General features: G+C 39.7%; 1 protein-coding gene and 1 pseudogene across 1 annotated transcript; both read left to right on the forward strand.

The window, feature by feature from the left end:
- LOC140946023 (uncharacterized) overlaps nucleotides 1-21,981 on the forward strand; it is a 54,571-nt pseudogene that overhangs the window by 23,231 nt on the left and 9,359 nt on the right.
- Nucleotides 13,876-14,730, forward strand: LOC140935689 (uncharacterized). Its single transcript, XM_073385262.1, has one exon. It carries the CDS (start codon nucleotides 13,891-13,893, stop codon nucleotides 14,569-14,571), a length of 681 nt encoding a protein of 226 aa, XP_073241363.1. The 5' UTR covers nucleotides 13,876-13,890; the 3' UTR covers nucleotides 14,572-14,730.

A 21,981-nucleotide genomic window follows, 5' to 3' on the forward strand; every position in this document is an offset into this window, starting at 1 on the left:
GTATCCTTTTATCGTCATTGTTAACACGTTTTACACGAAGGCTATTGATAAACCCACATTCATTTCGGTCCAGTTCATTCTCGTAAGCCGCCATTTTATTTTGGTGCACAGTAATTTTTAGGTAGTTATTATAACTCCAAAAATGGAGTAAAAATTTTAGGTACAGGATAACCCCTTTTTGGGGGTTACTTTAACTCCTCAGTATTAACTCCATATCAGGGGTGCTTTTTACTCCTGAAAAAGAGTTCTTTAAACTCCTTTTTGGAGTTAAAATAACTCCGAAAAAGTAACTCCACTGTTAGGAGTTAAGTTAACCCCACTAGAGCAGTTATTATAACTCCTTGAAAATTACTGTGTGCTATTAAACTTCCGCTGTGACTGTATTACGCTTGCAAATGCGTGCGGCGAGCGTGCAGCAGGAAGTTCGTTTACTTGTTTACTTAGTGTAATGGATTCGGCTTTTGAGCTTTTGTGTTGCTGATACATCTTCATGTTTTGAAAACAAAACGAGACAAATGTCCTTTCAGGAATGTCAATAAACTGAATAGTTATGTTTCCCTGTAGTTTCTTAGTTGATACCAAAGAAATCTGGATTGTCCAAAATTAAGTTTTATCACAATTAAATATCCTTGTTTCTGTTAATGCTCTTGTCTTTCGCAAAATTTCTGTTTTCTTTCTCATTCCGTTGTTTTTAATGGGGTCATAATTCGTTCTATATTGTCTAAATGTCTAGGTTTGTTGTGATCTGAGCGGCTGACAGGTTTTCAGAGTCCATTGAAGTTTAATGAATGTCAAGCCACTTGAAAAAAACATGTAAATTTTCTGCACAGAGCCACGCAATATTTTAGATTTATCGGGAAAGACACACTTTGAATTTTTGCGGAAAGTGAAGCGTCCAAGTGTTCATGAAAGCAGCTACTGGAAGAAGCTAATACCAGCAGTAATCACAGTTTTATTTCGTTGTAGTTATACATGTAATAATTTCAATGCATGCTTGTATTGCAAGCTCGTTAGCGCAGGTAATTCCTTGTAACTAATTGGTCGTTTACTTAAGTAGCTTTTTCCTTTTCTGTCGGTTTTACATGCATTAAGTTTAGCCGTAGGATTATTTGTAAACGGCTTGCTTAGGCAGTTCATTGAGATGGATCATTTGTGCATCGTTACCCAAGCCTGTATTCAAACAGAGTGTCGACTCTTGTCTGTTCCTGTGAATGAGAGTACTAATTATGTTATTTTACTTCTTTGATTTCTTTTTTTGCTCTTTTCAGAAACTTCAAACCACAGAGAAGCAATTGAAGGAAAGGATTAAAACCATCGCTGATTTAGAACACGAGTTAGAGAAGATGAGAGATCATCTCAGCGATGGAAGACAGGTTAGTTGTTATGGCACCTACACCTGAATATCCCGGATGTTGTGCCTAAATTAGAGCAAGTCCGACCACATCGCGGAAGTTCATAATATTACCAGGTTTTATAATTCTCCAAACAGGAGTCGAGCCTTTGACCTTTTGGTTATTGCCTTTTCATAGGAAATTAACGCCTCACTAATTTAAGTCGCGTTAATTTCTTGAAACATTAATATTCCCGCCGTTAATGTGGAGCTTTGATTTCCACGATTATTAAGGGGCTGTGTCACGGCTGTCCAGTTCATTTTGTCAATATTTAGTGCCAATTATGCGTTCTTACTTGCTATGAAACTTACAGCTGAACTTAACGTTAGCGGAGAAATTACTTGTAAATGACAAAATCACAGCTTTGTGCCAAACAAATCTCTCCCACGCATTATATCAAACGCTAAAAACAACAAAAATGAACTTTGAAAAACTGTTAGGCTAACAACCACAATTGCAATCCGTTTTAATCTTCTTCAAGTTTGTCCATCTGTGCCTTGTATTGTATTTGCTTTGTTATATATATGTTCTTATAATTTTTTGAGCTGTTATTTTTATGATTCACTCAATTTGGTGACAGTTCCCACTCTTTGAATTTTGATAAATTTCGTGACACAGCTCCTTTAATTTCCACTATTTTGGATACACTTCTGACATTCTTGACACCTAGGAAAGAGGAGTATTTTATCAGGTTGGAGATCCGCCAGTAACAGTGAAACTGTCAAGAACCCTCGAAGTGGCCAGATTTCTTAGTTAGACTCCCTTCGTGCGTTGGGGAAAGTACCACGAACAAAGTTTCCATTTCTGATTATACGTTTAAGGCCCAGTTCAAACGTCGAAATTTTCACGTACCAATTCTAATCCCTTCAATTAAGTACATGAAGAGATCGGCGTTTGAATTAATTAAGTCCGACATATTTAGTTTGGGTCAACCCATGAATTAAGATCGAGTGGCCCACATGATTTTGGACTGTGGAGCGACTCCGTTTCAAACGTCGAACTTTTTATGTGTCGAAACTAATGCATAAATTACTAGAAGTCATTTTCACTGATAAACATTGTAGACCATTGTACGTGAGAAAATCAGTTGAGTCAGACTAATTAAGTGCGACGCCTGAATCAGCCGTCGAATTTTTGTGATTTGGGTCGACCCAAATAGGTATCAAGTTTGGTACATACAAAGTTGGACGTTTGACCTGGGCCTAACTTTGTTTCTGTTGTCCCGACAAGTTTAGTTTCTTTGTGAACATCGCGTTAATTTTCTCCATTTTGAAATGTTATCCTCTCTCCCTCGTTAATTTCTTTTATTTTAAAGTAGTTTTCCACTAAAGTCGCGTTAATTTCCAATACCATAATTTTATGAAGCTTTAGTTACCTAGAATAGGGTAGTCCACATGCTCTACAACTGAGCTTCAAGCAACTAAGACCATTGAGCTAGGTTCACTGAGGAACACCTTGTAGGTTGTGACAATGTAACATCGACCCAGGGGAGGTTTTGTGTCCAGCCGTTTTTAGTAAAAACAAGGGTTTGTGGGGGTTGCTCAGTCTTGATTGCGGGCTCAAAAACCTCCCTTAGGTCGATCGTATTTTGTATTTACCCACCTTGTATACTTAAATAAGTCCCATAATGCAGTTCGACAAAAACCGACCCAGTCCCACCCACGCTTAACCTTGAAAATGACCCAGTCAGGTAATCAGTAAACAAACCTTCTCTCTTAAAAGAGCGACAAGGCGATTCAGCAGGAACTGGATCACGCTAAAGCTCAGTGTCTGGACGCACAAAGAGCTGAGAAACTGCTCAAGGTTGACTTTCATCAACTGGAAAAAAAAGTAAGTGAACTGGGATTTTAAAGTAACGCATTTTATTGAAGCATTGATGACATGGCTTTTTTGAAACAATGAAACAGTGTTGCTAGGAGGAATACTCCCTTACATCAGCTTTATGGGTAAAGGGGTTTAGTTTTTGGTCGCCGTTTGTTTTAAAACAGAAAATAGTACTTCAACCGTTTGGGTTTGATATAGGGCAAGGTTTTGTGCTTTCTGTGGAATTGTGTATCCATTAGTGTCTTTTATCATTCGCCATTCTACAGACTTGATTTGAAAAAGAGCAGGAAAAATCAAATATTTTGCTCTGAAATATATGTAAGGAAAGGCTTTCCCATCCCCAGCTTCTTGTAGCTTGCAAGTAAGCAATATCACTCTGGTATAACGAATGACATTCTCAGCCAACAGTTAGAGGCAAATTTCTTGGATAAAATCCACAGTATTAACGTGTCCTTTCATAAAGGTTACACTTCACACTCCCCCGGCATCTTGTTATATCAGGCGGCCATTTTATTTGGGTATCACGGTAATTAGGTCACGTGCAAGCGAGTAGCCAAAGCAAGAGAGAATGATCTAGTTCATTCTCTCTTGCCAAAGCGATTCACAAAATGGGAATAGGTGGGGCTTACAGAAATTCCTTCAAAATGATTTTGTATTTATGTTCTTCTGTAGTTTGATCTTTTCCGGCGGAAGTTGGTTGAACACACATTCCGAGGCGATGTTCAAAGAACAGTTGATCATGAACTGGATGACGATGAATTGCTTGATCACGTGAGGAATCTGGCTCAAGAGAAGTTAACTCTAGTGGAAGAAATCCAGCAGTACGCAAACTCAGAAAGTGAAGTGAGTTTAGTATTTACTGAAGAGCCTCGTTTGTTTTGAGTGTGAACCCTACCACAAACATGACTTTTTTTAATTTTTTTTTCCCTTTAAAACTGCGAAAAGGAGCCTTCTCACTTCTCCCCTCCTTCAGAAAACGAGAGGGAGTTGTGCGCTTCGTCACCCACATCCACGGCTTTTTCCCTCAAACGGAACGAGCTCCTCTTTCCCCTACCCCACCTCCCTCCTCCACCCCAACTAATACTCGCGTTATCCGGATAACACTGGGAAAATTAAACACCAGTTACTTTTATGTGATTAAGAAGATGGGTTTTTTCATAACAGTTCCTTCGCGTGGAGGTTTTATTAGGGGGTGTGGTTAACTGATCTGTGAACCTTAATTGGACAAAATGTTATCCTTCGGTTAAGAGATGCCGCGTTTTCCTACCGTAGGAAAACGTGACTTAACTCCTACGTTACGTTACGTTACGTTACGTGACGTAATTAGAAGCTGAACTAAAACTGAAAACTGAAGTTCCGCACCCCTCCCCTCCACACCCTTGAATTTGTCAGTCAATAGCGACCCTTCTGCCGCAGCCTTTTTTAATTTGTTAATTCAGTTGATGTTGTCGCTCATGGACGTACGACAGCTAGCTTGCTAAATGTGAATAAATGTTTTAGAACTGAAAAGGTTTCCTCTTTTGGTAATGATCAGTTTTTTCATCATTTACCCTTTTTGCTTTCTTTGACCGTGGTAGAAAGAAGCAAAAGACAAAGACTTAAAAGATTCAACGGGTGAACTGAGGAAACATCTAGAAGGCATGCTGGTGAGTAAATCACAGGACACCCAACATTAGTCCTCTTAAGGCTGGTTTTCACTAGCAACGGAGTCGTAAGCGGAATCGTAAAAGCGCTTACGACTTGTTGAAAATAAAAAATCGGAGTCGTCAGCAGAGTCATAAGCGCGGTGGAATCGGAGTCGGAATAAGCAGAACGTTTTCATTTTCTTCTTACTCCGCTTATGACTCCGTCGTTTACGATCAAGTGAAAACCAGATTGTTGGAGTTGGAAGCATAAGCGGAAGGATAAACCAATCACAATGCCCGTTCCCACGCTTTGTGATTGGTTTAGTTCTTCCACTTCAGCTTATGACTCCGACAACCTATTTTTCACTTGATCGTAAGTGTCGGAGTCGTAAGCGGAATCAGAATGCTGTTTTCACCAGATCGTAAAAGTTCTTCGCTTCTGATTACGACTCCGACTCCGACTCCGTCGTTATTGAAAACCAGCCTTTATGGTGCACAACATTTCTCAACAATCATAAGTAAAATTTATCGAGACGTTTTCAATAACAGAATTGCAGGTTACCGTTTCATTGTATGTCATTATAAGATTATACAGCAAACGAGGTAGCAAATCAATTCAAAGTTCTGAATCTGAGCGCGCGAAAGTGTCAAGTGTCACAGACATTTTTTGTAAAAGAGAGGAGGATAGAGAAGTTAAGAAAATGTAATTTTTGTACATAGATGTTACCTTGCGAGCATTTGAAAGAGGTAAACTTATGTTTCATCAACTTTTAACCAGCCAACAAGTCTTCACATTTTTATGGGAAATCTCTTTGCAAAGACTCAAAAATGTTACAACTTACCTATTTTATGGCGGCAAAGAATGCCTTCCGCCATAAAGCAGGGATTACATCTCACTGTCTAAAACGATGCCTTTTATTTGAAATCTATTGGGCTAAAAATGTATCATTTATTATAAAGACTATACCATTGAATTTTCATAATTTTACTTCATGGACCGTGCTTTATAGGTTATTATACATTCCAGGAGTTTTTCTAGTAATGTTTTCACGATAGTGGGAACTTCATTGAAAGGAGTATTAGCAGTCGTTTTGTTACGTAAACTCATGTTAAGAAAGATCATACATTTCTATGCAGTGTTTTCCGGAGACGGACTGAACAGCAAAAAAGCTGTACTTTTTATTACTTAAGCTCGTATTCAGAAAGATCGTTTATTTCTCTGCTGTGTTTTCCAGAGACGCTCTGAACAGCAAAGAAGCTGTACTTTTTATTACTTAAGCTCGTAGTCAGAAAGATCGTTAATTTCTATGCTGTATACTCCATCGGATCAACCCAACATTTTGCCCCAAGTGAGACGCAAATGTTAACGTTGAGTTAGGGAAGTGGTAGGTGGGCAGTTTCCCGGAAACCTAAATTGGTCCACTCCATCCATAGAAACGACTGTCAAAGTCAGATCGGACATGCACTACGCTGGAAGAAGAGCTGACTTTAGTTGAGGAGCTTACAACTCATGATTCACTGTCATGGATTAAGGTAAGATTATTATAACAGAAAGTTTACCTACTTAAAGCTCCTTATCCGGCTTTGGAATTAAAGAACGAAGATCGCGAAAATAGGTGCCTAAAAAAGAAGGGGAGAAGATGAGGTTTTTATTTTCATCTATAAACATAGAGATCTGCCAGCCTTGGAAATGTTTTCATTTACTATCAGTGGTTAAAATTATGATTGTTATTAGATAGATATTGTATTTCTTATAAATAGGTTAACAGAGTTTTTGCATTGAAGATTTGATTTAGTTAAAACAATAAATATAAAAACGGATCGCCCTTGGAAACACTACCATTGTTAATCAAGTTTATCATGATGCTTTGCTTCTATAGCCCCGTGTAAACGAACGCAACATTGTTGGCAAAAAACTCCCAACATTGTTGGATTTTACATGTTATGTCCGTTTGCACACCCTGTTGCATGTTGTTGCGCGTTGTTGGGATCTGTTGCATCCGTTTGCACACCAGTGCAACACAGACTACGAGTAGTCACTTTCTCGCTCTACTATCCCTGAGGAAAAATGGGGACTACTCGTAGTCTAAGTGCAACACGGACGCAACAACACGCAACATTGTTGGCGCAGCAATGTTGGAAATCATTGCCTCCCTTTTTCAGGTAGCTTATGACCAAATTACCCACGTTCGATGTATTAAAATTCTAACATGACTCCGAGGCTCTCTGGTCATTTTTCTATACTTTTGGTTTGTGTTCAAGTCTCTTCTGGGAATTGCCAGGCGATGGTTTCGTGAAAAATTTGCAATTTTGTCCCTAAAACCTCGGAGTCATGTTAGAATTTAAATATATCGTCTTACCGGCCTTGCTTGCCTTCAGATCCTCCACAGCTTCGTTGGTTAAAAGGTCGCAATAGTGATTTGAACCGAGCGAGAGAATGGCATCTTTGTTTTCACTAAAAATAGAGAGGGAGAAAAGGGCTTTGTGGAATGAATTGTAACGTGGACTTTTTTTTTCAGGATTTTGTTTGTAAGACGCTGTTTAACGAGGCTGTTTGGCAGCAAAAGGCTGAAGACGCTCTGAAGAGAGCCACAGAGGATTCCGATTCTGGTGAGTAAAAACTTCGGGGTACCGAATGTCGCCTTCGGCAAATCTTCGTGCAACATTGTGGTGAGGTTTTGGAGTCTTTTCTTAAAATTTCGAAAGAGCAGAAAAGGCCGAAAACCTGTATCACAACTACCGAGCAACTCATCTGTTTTTTGCTTTAATTTTGGCAGAGACGTCTATCAGCGTGGAAGATATGTGTCGCCAGTTAAGAGAACAGAAGGAAGAGTGTCGGAAACTCAAGGGAAAGTAAGAATTCCAAGCTCACTGGACTCATTTTTACTCTTAATGAGCCTATGTCACAAGGATATTTCTGTTTTAAGTCAATTCTGTGCTGAAGCTATTACTTACAACCTTTACCCATACACAAAAGAAGAAGATATTAAACAGATTTCATGGGCCCTTATCACATGGCGGCCATATCAATGTCGGTTTTCTCGGCTTTTCCGTCTGCTCTCAGGCAAAAGCCGTTTTGGGTTATAAATCGTCTTTAAAGTGCTGTACTCGATTGTCGAAAATGATGAGAAGCTTTCGCTAACAGTTTTGCTTTGCCGTCGTTATTTTTTGCCAGTGGAGTGTTCGTGTGAGCTGTACGTTCGAGAAGAATAAAAGTGTAATCACCTAATTCCAGTCCTAGCATTGTTTAACCCTAAAACAGGAAAAAAAACGTAAATAATATGATGTAGAGGCTCAAACACAGGGCGCAGAGGATTTATTTGTGACCTTGATTGCAGTTTTAAAATGTTACAGTTCGATTCGCGATTCGCCTTTGTTTACCGCAGAATCGAATATGAGCTTGACCTATCAAACTGTCATGCGATTAGCTGCTGTTGTTCGTCCACAGTCATTAGCTTCAGCGGTTTTTCGGAGCATGGCATAATATTTATCAGGTTTATAACACCGAATGACGGTTTGCTCGATTCAACAGTATAAAAACAAAGGCGATACCAGGGTATCAACTGCAACCTCGATCCGTCAAAGAATAAGTCTGGTTTTCATCTCAGTAGAACACAACGGTAGATTTTAAGTGTCTTCATAGCAAACAACAGTAGATTTTCTCAGATCAGTTGATAAAAATGATAATAATAATGGTAATTGAAGTACTTCTATAGCGCTATTTACATAAAAATGATCAGTAGCGCTTTACAATAATTGACTTAAAAATCTATTCTAAAATGATATAACTGTACAATGTAAAATGTGAAATGTAAAATACAATTGACTGAAAATTAATTAATTAATAAATCAATGAAATAAAGAGATAGTATAATACAATAAAGTCAGAAAAAAGTCTAAAAAAAGGTCCAGATGAAATCGAATTTCTAGTCTAACCTATCCGAAAAAGGTACGTTTACGTTTAAAAATAGTTTATGATTGAAATTCGCGCAATTCAGCAGGCTAACTATTCCACAAACATGGCGCAGCAGCATAGAAGGATCTGGCACCAAGCGTAGAAAGCATTTTCTCTTTAGGCGGCTCAAGTAAAAGACTACTATTTGATTTAAGATTGTAAGAGGACTTCGATCTAACACTAACCTGATATATGGTGTTGCAAGTGCGTGAATTGCCTTGAAAACTAAAATTAATATCTTAAAATGAATACGAGCTAGGTAGGTAGGTAGGTAGCTAGGTTAACCATACGAAAAAACTGTTACAGGTCTTCATTAAGCTGGAAAAACTATGTAAATTCAATAATTTTGGTTGTTTTTGTGTCGATGGAAGACTAGTTTTGTAAGTAAAACAAATTTCATTAATTTTCTTCTCTTCGCTATGTGTAGGATTGCAGAAATGGAGGAGACGCACCAGGAAGTCGTGTTAAAGTTACGAGAGGACATGAAGAGAGAGGAAGAAAAACACATTTCCCGCGCAGTGGCTCAAGTGAGATCTGAGGAAGAAGAAAAACAGCATGAGATGATGCATGAATTTAAACAAAAAGAGCGAGAGCGGATACAAGCAGCAGTGGATGCGGAGAGAAAGATCATGGAGTCACAACATGGTAGCGTTACCCAATTACAACAGGTACTGAACAAATGCTTAAAGGCCTTTTTCAAAAATGCGATAATACTCTTCGTTGTCCCTCCGAAGTTTTGCATAAGCATTGTTTTCAATTTCTCTTGTGACTAATAATCGCCCCACGAGAAATTGAAGGAATGCTTAAACAAAAGTTTAGAGGGACAGCAACCAGGACTATGATATTTTTTAAAAAGGCCTATTTGCGCGGAGATGTCAGTCACTGGAAATAAGCCATCAAATTAAAAACAACAGTGGAGCTGCCACCAAATTAAGTAAAACAGTAAAATAACCGCTATTTAGGGGACGAAGGACGGTTTAACCACTGTAAACCCCGGGACCCTCCCCCTCCGTATATTTATAGCCAAGATGGCTGCCTGTAACGTAGACCACGAGCGATCGGCCCGTGGCAAGCGTTTCCGCGCGAATTCGTTGAGAAAGTTAGGAGGTTTGCTACGTAGGCTACTAAGAGCCGCGCACGACGTGCGAATAAAAAAGACTTCTCGCAGGCCAGGGTTGGATCGGCGGTAAACTGAGTTACTAAGTTTTCTATGCAGGTACTTCATGAACGACAGAAGGAGTTAGAGAATCACAGAGTTGCCTTGGCAACAGCAAAGTCCCAGTACGAACAAGCTAAAGATGGATTACACAGAGCTAAGGAGACTGAGGTACGTTTTTCAAAGTTAGTCTTTCTGCACCTCTCGTATTTATATCCTCAAGCTGTAATACCGTTTTCCCTTACTGTCTAATAACCGCCGCCTAGTTAACTCAGTTAGGAGAGCGCCCGTTTGCTGAGCCGGGGTCGCGGGTTCAAACCCCGGCCGGACCAAAACTAAGGGTCTTCAAAATAACTGAGGAGAAAGTGCTACCTTTGCAATGACATCTGCAAACGGTTAGACTTTCTAGTCTTCTCAGATAAGGACGAAAAACCGTTACCTGTTTTTTGACTAAAAATGAACTTAAATTTTCCTATTACCGTTGCCTATAACGATTTGCGATTTTTAATTCAGCAAAGAGTAGATTCCACAATTGAAAACCAAAGATCGGTCTGAAAGATAGGTTTTTATTGTATGTGTTTATTAGACGCGACAAGACGCTGTTAAATAACGAAATGACCGAACTTTCTCCTTAGGCGTACTTACGAAGTCAGCTTCAGGAACAATCCGCAGCCTACAAAGAACAGCTGGCTCGTGTTGAACGTGAGAAAGAAGAACTGCGGAATTATAAAGAAGACGAGGTCGCTTCTTTCAAGGTAGCTTTAGTACATCATCGTTATAGTCAGCGCGTCGGACTCGCAATCCCGCGGTGCCGGGTTCGAGTCCCGCTCTGGTCACTTGTAGGATTTGTTCTCGGTCTTCCCGAGTTCAAATCCTCGGCCACGCTTGTAAATAGCCAACTGGTTGCCTCCCTGTTGGGATTTTTAATAATCGTATGTTGTATTTGAATTCTTTGCTTCTAAGTATTGGGTGGAGTGCCTGTAAAGTAGCTGGATAAGCGAAGTGCAGTTTCCGCTATAAACAATCCTTTAAACCTTTAAACCTTTAAACCCCACTAATTCTTACAATTTGACTCAAACCATTACGTCCTCTCTCCTCATGTTCTCACATCCTTGTGCGCTTCAAAGTGTGTCTTAGCCTGCGAACAGCACGCGTATTTCCGATCGTCGCTAAGTGTGTCTGAGACTCCCCTGTGGGATCCACTAAAGAGTTGTCTTGGCCACTTGTTTGTCTTGTCTCCTCAGTGTTTTGCCAATCCACCGCCATGTTCGTTTTTTTATCTCCTCCTCTATCGGCCGCTGCCCTTCCTGTCTCCAAAACTCTTCATTTCGGATTCTTTTGGGCCACCAAATCCGTCGGATCTTCCTTAGGCACTTGTTAATAAACACCTACAATTTCTGCTTCAGTTAATTCCTTGGTCAATCTCTAAGTTTCTGCACCACACAAATGTAGGGCCATTTGGTAATTTTTCAAAAGGTTTTTGTGTCTCGGAGTTAACTCAATATATTCTGATTTATAAACTGTCCAATATGAGTGTCGGCCGAAGCGAGCGGGGATGCTGCGCGTGACTCCCCCAAATGGAGAGGTGAAACACAGTTAACTCAATACCCCAGTGAAGCAATTCAGTGATTTTGTTAAATCGACCTCGCACGATTACCCGACAAACATCAAATAGAAAAGTTATCAAGATATTACAGAGATTACATCGTTGTCATCATTTGTTTATATACTTACAGGAACAAACTCGACAACACGCAGTCACGATAGTGGCAATGGAAGAAAGACTGTTAAGACTGACTCGGCAAAATCGACAGTTGGAACAGGAGGCAGTGCACGCTAAACAGACCACAGGTTAGTAAAATGTTCGTTGGATTGAATTTTTTAAATGCTTTTCACGATTAGCTGTTACCGAGACCACGTTCACACGAATCCTGACTTTTTTAAAACCGCATCTTTTCTTACCCGGACTCGTGTGAACGGTGTGGGATAAACCAGTCTGGCGAGCGTTTTCACCGAACAAGAGATGGTTTCGGTTGGCGGATTCCCTGGTTTCGTGTGCACAAAAAGGCTAATTATTAGTTGATTAGAGACAAATGCAAGCCAACACTCGTCTGCTGCGCTTATAGAGCACCGGATTCTGACTTTCAGACCTTTATTTCTTCGCTACATGGGAGTATGTCATCTGTGGATCTGGAAAAATCGGATGTGGTAATTCTAGGCGATTTAAACGCAGACATGATGGTGAGTTCTAAATTGCCAAAAAGAGATAAACAAGAACTTCTTAATTTTTCGCGGGCCTACAACTTCACTCAGTTAATAAAAGAACCGACGCGCATAACTGACACCTCGCGGACAATGATCGACTTGGTTTTTGCTAATAATGAACACCGCATTGTCAAATCTGGTGTTGTTCCAGTACCGCTTAGCGACCATTTTCTGGTATTTTGCATAATTAAAGCTGGAATTACAACAAAGGCTAAACCGAGAATACTCGAGTATCGCTCCTATAAGAATTTTAATCCGACTTTATTTAATGATGATCTTAGGAATATTCCCTGGCATATTGTTGAAAACGAGGACAACGTCGACGATGCCTTGTTTACGTGGAATAAAATGTTTTCGGAGGTTGCTGATCAACACGCACCAGTAAAAAGAAGGCGTGTCAAGGGAACACCTCTTCCATGGATGAACAGTCAGATAAGTGATTCTATGAAAGAACGTGACTGGGCGCATAGAAAGGCGCGAAAATCGAACTCGGCGCGTCTTTGGTCAATGTATGCAAAGCTTAGGAACAAGGTTAATGGCTTAGTACGAACTGCCAAGTCTAAATATTACTGTGACATGATCGAGGAAGCCAAGGGTGACTCAGATAAGGTGTGGAAAGCAGTGAACGAAGCATGCAATCGGAACTCATCTTCAGAGAGTATTCAGTGTATTATCTCTGATGGTGTTCAGCATATAACATCCCAATCCATTGCTTCTTCAATGAATAGCTTCTTTGCTTCCATTGGCCGAATTCTAGCAAGTAGAATACAGACTTCCGTCTTGAATTTAAATTCCATTTCAAAACACCCGCTTTTCCAGTTCGAGTTGACTGAATTGGATCAATCATTTGTGCTTGAGCAGCTTTTGTCATTGAAAGCAAACAAAGCGATTGGTCTTGACAAAATTAGCGCGAGACTTCTTAAAATCTCAGCTCACACAATTGCACCATCTGTTGTTAAACTTTTGAATCTCTCAATTCGCACTAGTCAATTTCCCAAATTGTGGAAATGCGCGAAAATCACGGCATTGTTCAAGTCAGGTGACAGGACCAACGTTTCCAACTACCGCCCCATCTCAATCCTCCCTACACTAAGCAAGATTTTGGAGAGAGCAGTACACTTGCAGTTGTATCATTACTTGATTACCAATAATCTATTGTCCAACAAGCAGTTTGGTTTCCGGAAGGGTTTCTCAACTACAACAGCTTTGACCTCATTTGCTGATGAAGTGCTCTTAAACATGGAACAAGGAAAGCTTTGCGGGGCCGTGTTCATCGATCTAACCAAGGCATTTGACACGGTAGACCATCAAATAATGTTATGCAAGCTATCCGAGATCGGCCTTTCTGAAACAGCTCTTCATTGGTTCCGTTCTTACTTAATTGGTAGACAACAGCGCACATCATGTGGAAATGAGTTATCTGAGGAACTTCCAGTCACGCATGGGGTGCCACAGGGTAGCATTCTAGGGCCTCTGTTGTTTGTGATTTACATAAATAACTTGCCAAATGTGCTTAACTCCTGCAACGCGTCACTTTATGCAGACGACACTGTAATTTATTGCTATGGTACATCCTCAAAGGAGTTGAGTGATAAGTTAAATAACGATCTACTGGGTGTGGCGAAATGGCTTCATGATCACAAACTGACTTTTAATTTGGACAAAACTAAATGCATGCTCATCGGTAGTAATAGGAAACGCGAAAGCAAAGTAGATTTGACTGTTTCAATTTTAGATCATAGTATAAGTAATGTTCGCAGCTTTAAATACCTCGGTATACATATATCTTCGGATTTCACATGGACTGATCATATTGAACACCTAACTGGGAAAATCAATCAGAGGCTTGGGCTTCTCAAGCGTATAAAGCATTTATTGCCTTTCAGGGCGCGTCTACTTTTCTATAAAAGTCTTGTTATGCCCCTTTTTGAATATGCTGATCTAGTATGGGGCGATAAACATAATATTACCCTTATGTCTAGTTTGCAAGTTTTGCAAAATAAGGCCGCTAAAGTTATTTTAAATAGACCATTGTACTCATCCTCTACTGAGGCATTAGCCGTTCTCAAGTGGCTGCCTCTAGAGAAAAGGCGATTTCAAAGAAGGTGTGTACACGTATACAAATGCATCAATGGCCTAATTAATCACGATATGGACTTGATTAGACAAGACGTACTTCATAGGCATAATACACGTAACAAAGGCAATTTTAGATTACCACGTGTCAAAAGAAATTGGGGGAAGCAAAGAACACAATATCATGCCGTTTCCGATTTTAACTCCATCAGTCAGACGATCAAAGACTCAAGGAATGTAAATAGTTTTAAACGTAATGTTTTTAAGTTTTTGATATAGCTACTTACGTTTAATTTTTACTTATACTTATTTTTAATTTTTTATGCATTTTTTGTATCTTTTTAATCCCTTTGCAATTTTATAGCTTTTTTTGTTTTTATAATATATATCTAGTTTTGAGGTCCTTTTTGAAAACCATATCTTTTATGAAAAAGTTTCCTCAATAAAGATCATTATTAATTCGTGCCAAAAAAAGGATGCGGCTTCAAAAATAACCGGATTCGTGTGGATCGGGCCTAAAGCTGTTGAGCTTGGCCTACTTGTTTCTAACCAGTGTTTTGTCATTGGATTTAGATATGATTTGAAGAAATAATATTGTAACGAGCTTCTACAACTGAAAATGGCATAAGTTTGCAGAAACATGTCTTGTTAATTGAAAACTGTTGTGTTATTTCTTCAAATCGTAACAAATTTCTACTATTAGGGGCCGTTCATTTTTTACGAGGTAGGAGGGGGGGGGCTGGTGGGATTTGGGGGGTCACCCCAAAAAAAACGGCTTAAAAGGGGGGGCCATCCCAAAAAAAACGGAGGGAAGTGGGGGGTCACGCGAAATATTTTAGTTCATGTAGAGTTGACATGATGTTTTATTACTAAATAAAACTACTGACATATACAGAAACAAGCAAAAGGTATATAAATGTATCAAAACCTTTTGTTCTTCGTTTACATGACAGCGTTCAGTTCCACGACAACAATTTTCAAAGCTAGGAAACTATCATTAAAAGATTCTTCATCAGGTTAATGCTGTGCAACGTCTCTCTGCCCATGTTCCTCTTCGTCATCATTGCCAAGCTCTTCCTCATCGCTCGTGCTGCTGCCAGAGTCGCTTTTGTCATTTTCGGTCATAGCATACTGTTCAGGGTACATGAAGCAGTACACGTTATCTCTAACCTCCGGCTTGAGGTTTGTGATAATTCTGCTTCCTGCGGCGTTGCTGAAATGGTTTCCTTGCAAGAGCTGTGCAATGTATGCCGCATCTCGATCAAAGAGCAATTCGGAAACTTTCTCAACGTCGATGCACCCTTCAGGGACGGCAAGGCAAGGACGATACAGAAGACATTTCGGAAGATCATTACCTAGCGGGTTTCCGACACAAATACTATACACTCGTTGGACGTTGTTTTCAAACCTTTTCTTTTTTCTTGCATTCGATTTTCGAAGGTTTTCTTTTTTTCTTCTTCCCTTGCTAATGCGGTCTCTATGTAGGCCCATGAAAATGCCACGAAAACTGTCTTTACTTTCTGCTAGTGTCTCTGTATCCCGCGTTACCTTTTACATCTTGGCCTTGACGCACTTGATCTGCTTTACATTGAAATCGTGAGCAAATTCTTCTCCTTGCTTCAAGATAGGTCAATTAGACTGGAAAAGCGTAGAATCGTGTTCTTTCAAGGCTTTCACTACGCTTTTCAGTTTCCCAAGCATACTTTAATCGAAGAGTTCAATCTTCTGCCATCACTGGGCTTAAGGTGATATTCTGGCTTGATAAATTCACATGCTCTTTTCGAGCAGCCGTCTGCATTTTGGTCGGCAACCTCTTTTGATTGCAAAAGATCAAATTGCCGCGATCTTTCGGCGGTGAACCTATTCTTGAAAGACTGGTCGCTTTCGCCATTCTTTCTCACTTTGATTGTTTTTTTGCAAGGAACCAATCAAACCGCACCATTTTCGATCCTCCAAACAAACCAGGGTGGATCATAAATGCTTATCAAATCAAGCAATACGGAATGGTTCAGAATTCACCTAAACCATCCCACCACATAGCAACTGATGAGAATCGTAAGATTCGAAACCGCCGGTCTTGCTTGTAAACTTATATTTAACTGCAGACATTATGTAGTGGCACAACGAAGCCAGTCAACTGATTGGTCAACTCCTCTGATATTAAAACTACTAGTCACATTTACAAAGCGATTGAGTTTCAAAGCGACATTCAAAGGACAAAATATCATAATGTATTTAAATCACGCTTCTACTAAAGACGTGATAAATACACAAAACCAGTGTCAGATCTGGATATATTTTATAGACTACGTGCTGTGTAGAGCTGAACATAGCTGAACATTGTTCTCTGAGATCGCGTAAACCTAAACTTTACGGAGATATTAAAAGCAGATACCCTAAGATTACTGCAGCTATGAAAAAATTATTATATTTTTGAGTAGACAAATCTCATAAACGGGCTACAAATTCAACAGGAATACGCGCGAACGGAATAAATTGTCTGCTGTACATTTTAAAGGTTCTGCTCAACTTACACAATTTTCCCTTGCTGAACATAAACTGTACCGAGCCGTATCTTGGTCCGCCGTATAGAAGCTATATCATCGTTCAAATTTCAAACTGTAAGATCCCTGAAAGAGTTCTCCTCAATGGAGCAATATGTAAAAGGTTTTCAAAGGTTTCACGCCAGTGAAGATGTGCGGCCTGTCACCTCTTGCAAGTTTTTAATTCCATCAACTCTGGGGGTGAAGATGTCATCCTTGCCTTTAATATCGATGACGAGGAAGAAGTTGAGAGGCCAGCAACGACACGCTCTGGAAGATCCATAAACGGAACATCGCAAATTGACTTTTTGACTTTTAAAAATAGTGGAGAAGTGCCTTAGCAAATGGACAAAATTTATTTTTTGAATTAACAGAAGCGGCTGCTACATCTGTAGAATGAGTTGTCAACAGCCTTACATTGAAGAGAAAATACAAATCATATTGTACACTGCAAAATATATGCACGTCAGGTTTAATTACGATAATGTCTCTTTTGAAAGGGGGGGGGGGTCACCCCCAAAAAATGACCGTCTTTGGGGGGGGCCATGAGAAAAAATGAGGACTGAGTGGGGGGGGCCATGGTAATTCGTAATGGGGGTTCAAAAAATTCCACCAGCCCCCCTACCTCGTAAAAAATGAACGGTCCCTCAAGTACGTGTTAGATATGAAAAGTCAAAAAAGGAGTACACCATTGTTCTTTCAAGCGAACCTGTTTTCGTTTACGTTTTGGAAAAAAATTTCGGTTTCCTTTCAGAGAACACATTTTTTTGCTTTTCAATTTTTGTTGTATTGATTTTCTCTTTGCTCCCATTCTCTGATGTGTTTTTAAGTCCTTAAAATAATCCAATGCTCAAGACACGTTAATCCTTCTTTTCAGTGGAAAAGAAATAGAATTCCCAAGAGTTCGCGAAAAATAAAAGATCTGTTCTTAGATTATTTATAGCTGGTTTATTTTCAGACGTCTAAGTTGGAGTTCTAAATTTAATGAAGACTGCTTCTAAATCAATTAGCTTCGAATAATTAAGGACAGACTTAGCATTCAAGATATAAATTGTTTTGTTTCTTTTTATCGACACTCGAGATCTGTTATACAGTGTTTAACGTCAACTTTTAAGTATCGTAAGAGGCCTTGACTGACTACTTTGGTGCGTGGTATGTTAAACTGTTTATGAAAAATTAGTATCTCCCTTTTGGTATTGGAAAACGTTGAAAGCAAAATTCAGAGAACTTTCTTTTGTTCTCTGTTGCTTTGCATTTGTACATTAAATGATCTGATTGCGCACGACTTTTTAATGGATGTTAACGGTAATCTATTTAGCCCTTAAATCGTTATGTATCACTTAGGCAATGTTAGAAATTAATTTCGTATAACGATCGTTCTACTAAAAAGTGAGAAAGTTAGATTCTGTCTGGTGAATGAACACCATTTGTTATATAAGTATTCTCTCCGTTTTCTTTCAAACTAGGAAAGACGAATTCTGTCTTTTTAAAATTATAACATGAAAGATGTATATTTTAAAAGACAGTCCCTATAAAGGAATCGTTGCATTACATTACCGTTAACTATGCAAATCCGGTTTTTATATAACTTTAGCCTTTCAGTGTAAATACTTTTCGTTTTGTCCAAGTCCATCAGTAGGTTTCTGGCCTGTTTCATGATCCGAGATAGTGGGGTACGCGATATTGAGACCACGCCTCATATTTCGCGTGTCTTTCACTTACGCGTCATTCTTACTGGCTGAGAGCCTGGAACAGGCCAGTAGGTTTGTGTACGAAGAAATTGTTTGTGTTCTGTTTGTTTACTGCTTGTTTGATGAAACAAAACAAAAACGTGGATGCCAACATTAGATGAGGACGTTTTGGTTAACGTAAGTTTAAGGACAGAAGTAGTGAAAGATATCATTTTTTGCAGGCAAAATCAGACCGACATCTCCGCGCAAAGAATCATCCCGACCCTCCTCCCCTAAGAAGGATCCTATGAACTCCTCTAGACCTCAGTCTCCCAGAAAAGAACCTAAACCCCAGACGAGATCAGTAGAGACGGAGACTGTGCCCCAGACAAGCGTGGAAGCCACTCTGCAGTCAGATGTCTACAAACTGGAACAACTGGTCTTGTTACTAAGGTAACAGCTACTGCAGGACCGTATGTAAACGCAAAGCGAAATACTTGAATCCTATTTTCCTTTAACGCGTTCAAAGCAAAGTACCTCCTGAAAAAAGTTGTCTTCGGATATGTCAGTTGCTGTGGTTTTCATGATAAAGGAATGAAATCACAAGCAATTTCCGAGTTCCAAAAACTCTCGCTTTCAAAACGAAGCTAAGGGCGCTCAGTCCATTTGTCAGAACTTGCCGGCCGGACCATTGCCGGACCAGTCAGTTTGAAAATGAAATGGCCTTTTCAAGAGTTTTTGTGGAAAAACCATCTTTTTCGTGCACACTATTCAGTATTTGACTGATCTAGCTGGATAGTTTTGATTAAAAGTGAAATTCTCGTTACAATGGGAAGGGGCTGGCCGCTCAGTTTTGACAAATGGAAGCACCCTAAGGGTTTTATTTCAGTGCATGGGAATAAAATCTCTTTCATATCAGTGGCTTCACACATAGCCTCGCTTTGAAACAGAGGCTTGGGGCAACTCGAAAATGGCCTTTTACAGGTCTTACACACTCTCAAACTAAACCTTAACCATCATTTTTTTTAAGTAGATTTTGTCTCTATGATGTACTGCTTTATAAAATTCAGCATTTATTGCTAACAATACATTTTTCAATTGCTCCAATATGGACTAATTCTGAATTCAACTTTGACTGCTTGCAGTCCGCCTTTTCCCTTACAATCCGTCCAGTTCTTATCCCAGTCAGAACAATTGCGAACGACGTTGCGCCCTCGCGTGCATGGGTTACGAGTATAGTTAATTTGCAATGAACACACAGACTACACAAGATCTTTTAAAGACTGCGATATAAGTTTAAACACTTTTTTTCCCCAAAAAACACATATTTTTTACCTGTTGTCTCCTTCGATGGCCTTCAAGAAATAATGAATTTTTGTTCTTTTTTGTAACATCATTTATTTACAAATCGGAGAATAAAAGAATTAGACTACGCGCAGTCTCTCTTTTTTCTTGGTCCGTGACTGCTCGCAGTCTATAAAAGAATAAAAATAAGTGACATTCGAAAGAAAAGAATCCCAATAGGTTAACTAAATAAGTGACATACAAAAGGGAGGGGCTGGACTTACAAGCACGTGGCCTGCTGGGACCCAGACCCCTGAAATATAATTTTTTTTTTTTTAGACGCGAAGCGACCCAAGCTAAAAAAGAGGCTGAAAGTCAAGGAGATGTGGTACAAGCATTAAGAAGGGATCTGGCGGGTGCTGCAGCACGCATGTCTGATATGGCCCGCGAGTTAAGCGATAAACAGAAACAGAAACTGGAACAATACGAGGAGACGATACTAGAGCAAGACACTGAGCTGGAAGAACAAAGAAAACAGCTCGTGCAGCTGTCTGCATTGGTGGATGAACAGCAAAAGGAGATTAACTCCAGGGAAGACAAACTTAGCGAACAACAAAAGGTATGTGACGTTTGTAAGATATGTAACTCTATTGCTAAGAGTCTTCATTGGTGGTGATGACGGGGGGTGACAACTCTAACAAAGGCTGTTTGGGCAGTCCTATGAATAACTTTATGTCCTCCCGGAAATTTCGTCGACCCTCCCGAATTTTTCGGTGGCATTCCCTATAAATGTTTAACTTCCCAAAATTGTTTTAACAATTAAAATTAAAATTTTGATAAGAGATTTTTTGCAGCTTCTTTTAATTGTGTTACTTGTTAATTATCTAACCTTAGTTATTTTTTCGTTTAGAGTATCATGTTAACACAGAAAGAAGGTCAAACTTTTTAAGTATTAAAATAGTGTTTTTTTTTTTTTAATCACCGATGAATCCGGCGAGCAGTGAAGGGGCCAACCACTAGGGGGGTCTGGGGGCATGCTCCCCCAGAAAATTTTGAAATCTTGGTGCTCTGAAACGCCATTTCTAGCGTTCTGAGAGGACAAATTCTGTCCAAAATGTTCTCTAAATCAATTGTCCTTTTTATGCTTATTTTTATTCGCGTGACTTCGCGCAGAAGTAGTCAATTTTATTTTATACAAGTTGTGCGGTTTTCGAAATTGCTTTGGATATCACTTCAACTAAGTATACTCTGTGTGGTGTCACTGTATGAATTCATTTGAAAATTTTAGAACCACTGTCGAAATCCGAAATTTTCCTATCCCGGACGCATATTGATCGGGATTCGGGATTTTCGAGCAAAGTTGGAAGGACCCCGACGAGATCAGGATGATTAAAGAGTCTTCACAGACATACTACTTTTTATGGCCTCATTTGTGTTTAACAAGGTTAAATGAGTTTCCTTTTTTTCTTACATACTTATTACGTACTGCTTTCAAGTTTTCCAGTATGCAATCAGTGGAATGTGCTCTTAAAACTCGTTAACGTGCAGCGTAAAAATAACCCTGAACTGATGAATGATCGGATCTGGTGTGAACTGATAGTATGTGCCTTGCACCGGTACTGTTCTTGTGTCAATCCGCTGGGGATTGCACGTGCTCAATCGCACTCGAACTTCATGCTATTTTAGTTGGAATCGTTGCTGAATGGTCTTTTCATATCATGGGGAGTTCAGCCGTTTTCAAGTGTCAAAATACATAGAATACAGCGAATACACTGGCTGCATATCACTGTATATCAGTATTGTTTGATAACATGTAATATCAAATCTTTGCTCAATGTCTCGAAAATATCTCATATTTCCCGAAAAAATTCCCAGGATTCCCGATTCCCGGCAAAATCTCTAGATTCCCGGAATAAATTTGTTTTTCTCCCGAAACAGCCCTTGTTAGAGCTGTCACCCCCCGTGTGATGTAAGACCATGAATAACCCACATATTATTATGTTTAAAATATCTTCAGTGCTGTCCAGATCAGGATAATATGATTCAAGATCACTCGGGTTGCCAACCGCCGCTTAATTAGCTCGGTTGGCTTAACGACGGTCTGCCGAGCGGGACGTCGCGGGTTCAAACCCCGGCCGGACTGCCCGCCCGGGCCGGATCGACACTCGTGGTGGTCGTCAAATAACTGAAGA

Source organism: Porites lutea, chromosome 1 (genome assembly GCF_958299795.1).
Source record: "Porites lutea chromosome 1, jaPorLute2.1, whole genome shotgun sequence".
NCBI classification, from domain to species: domain Eukaryota; kingdom Metazoa; phylum Cnidaria; class Anthozoa; order Scleractinia; family Poritidae; genus Porites; species Porites lutea.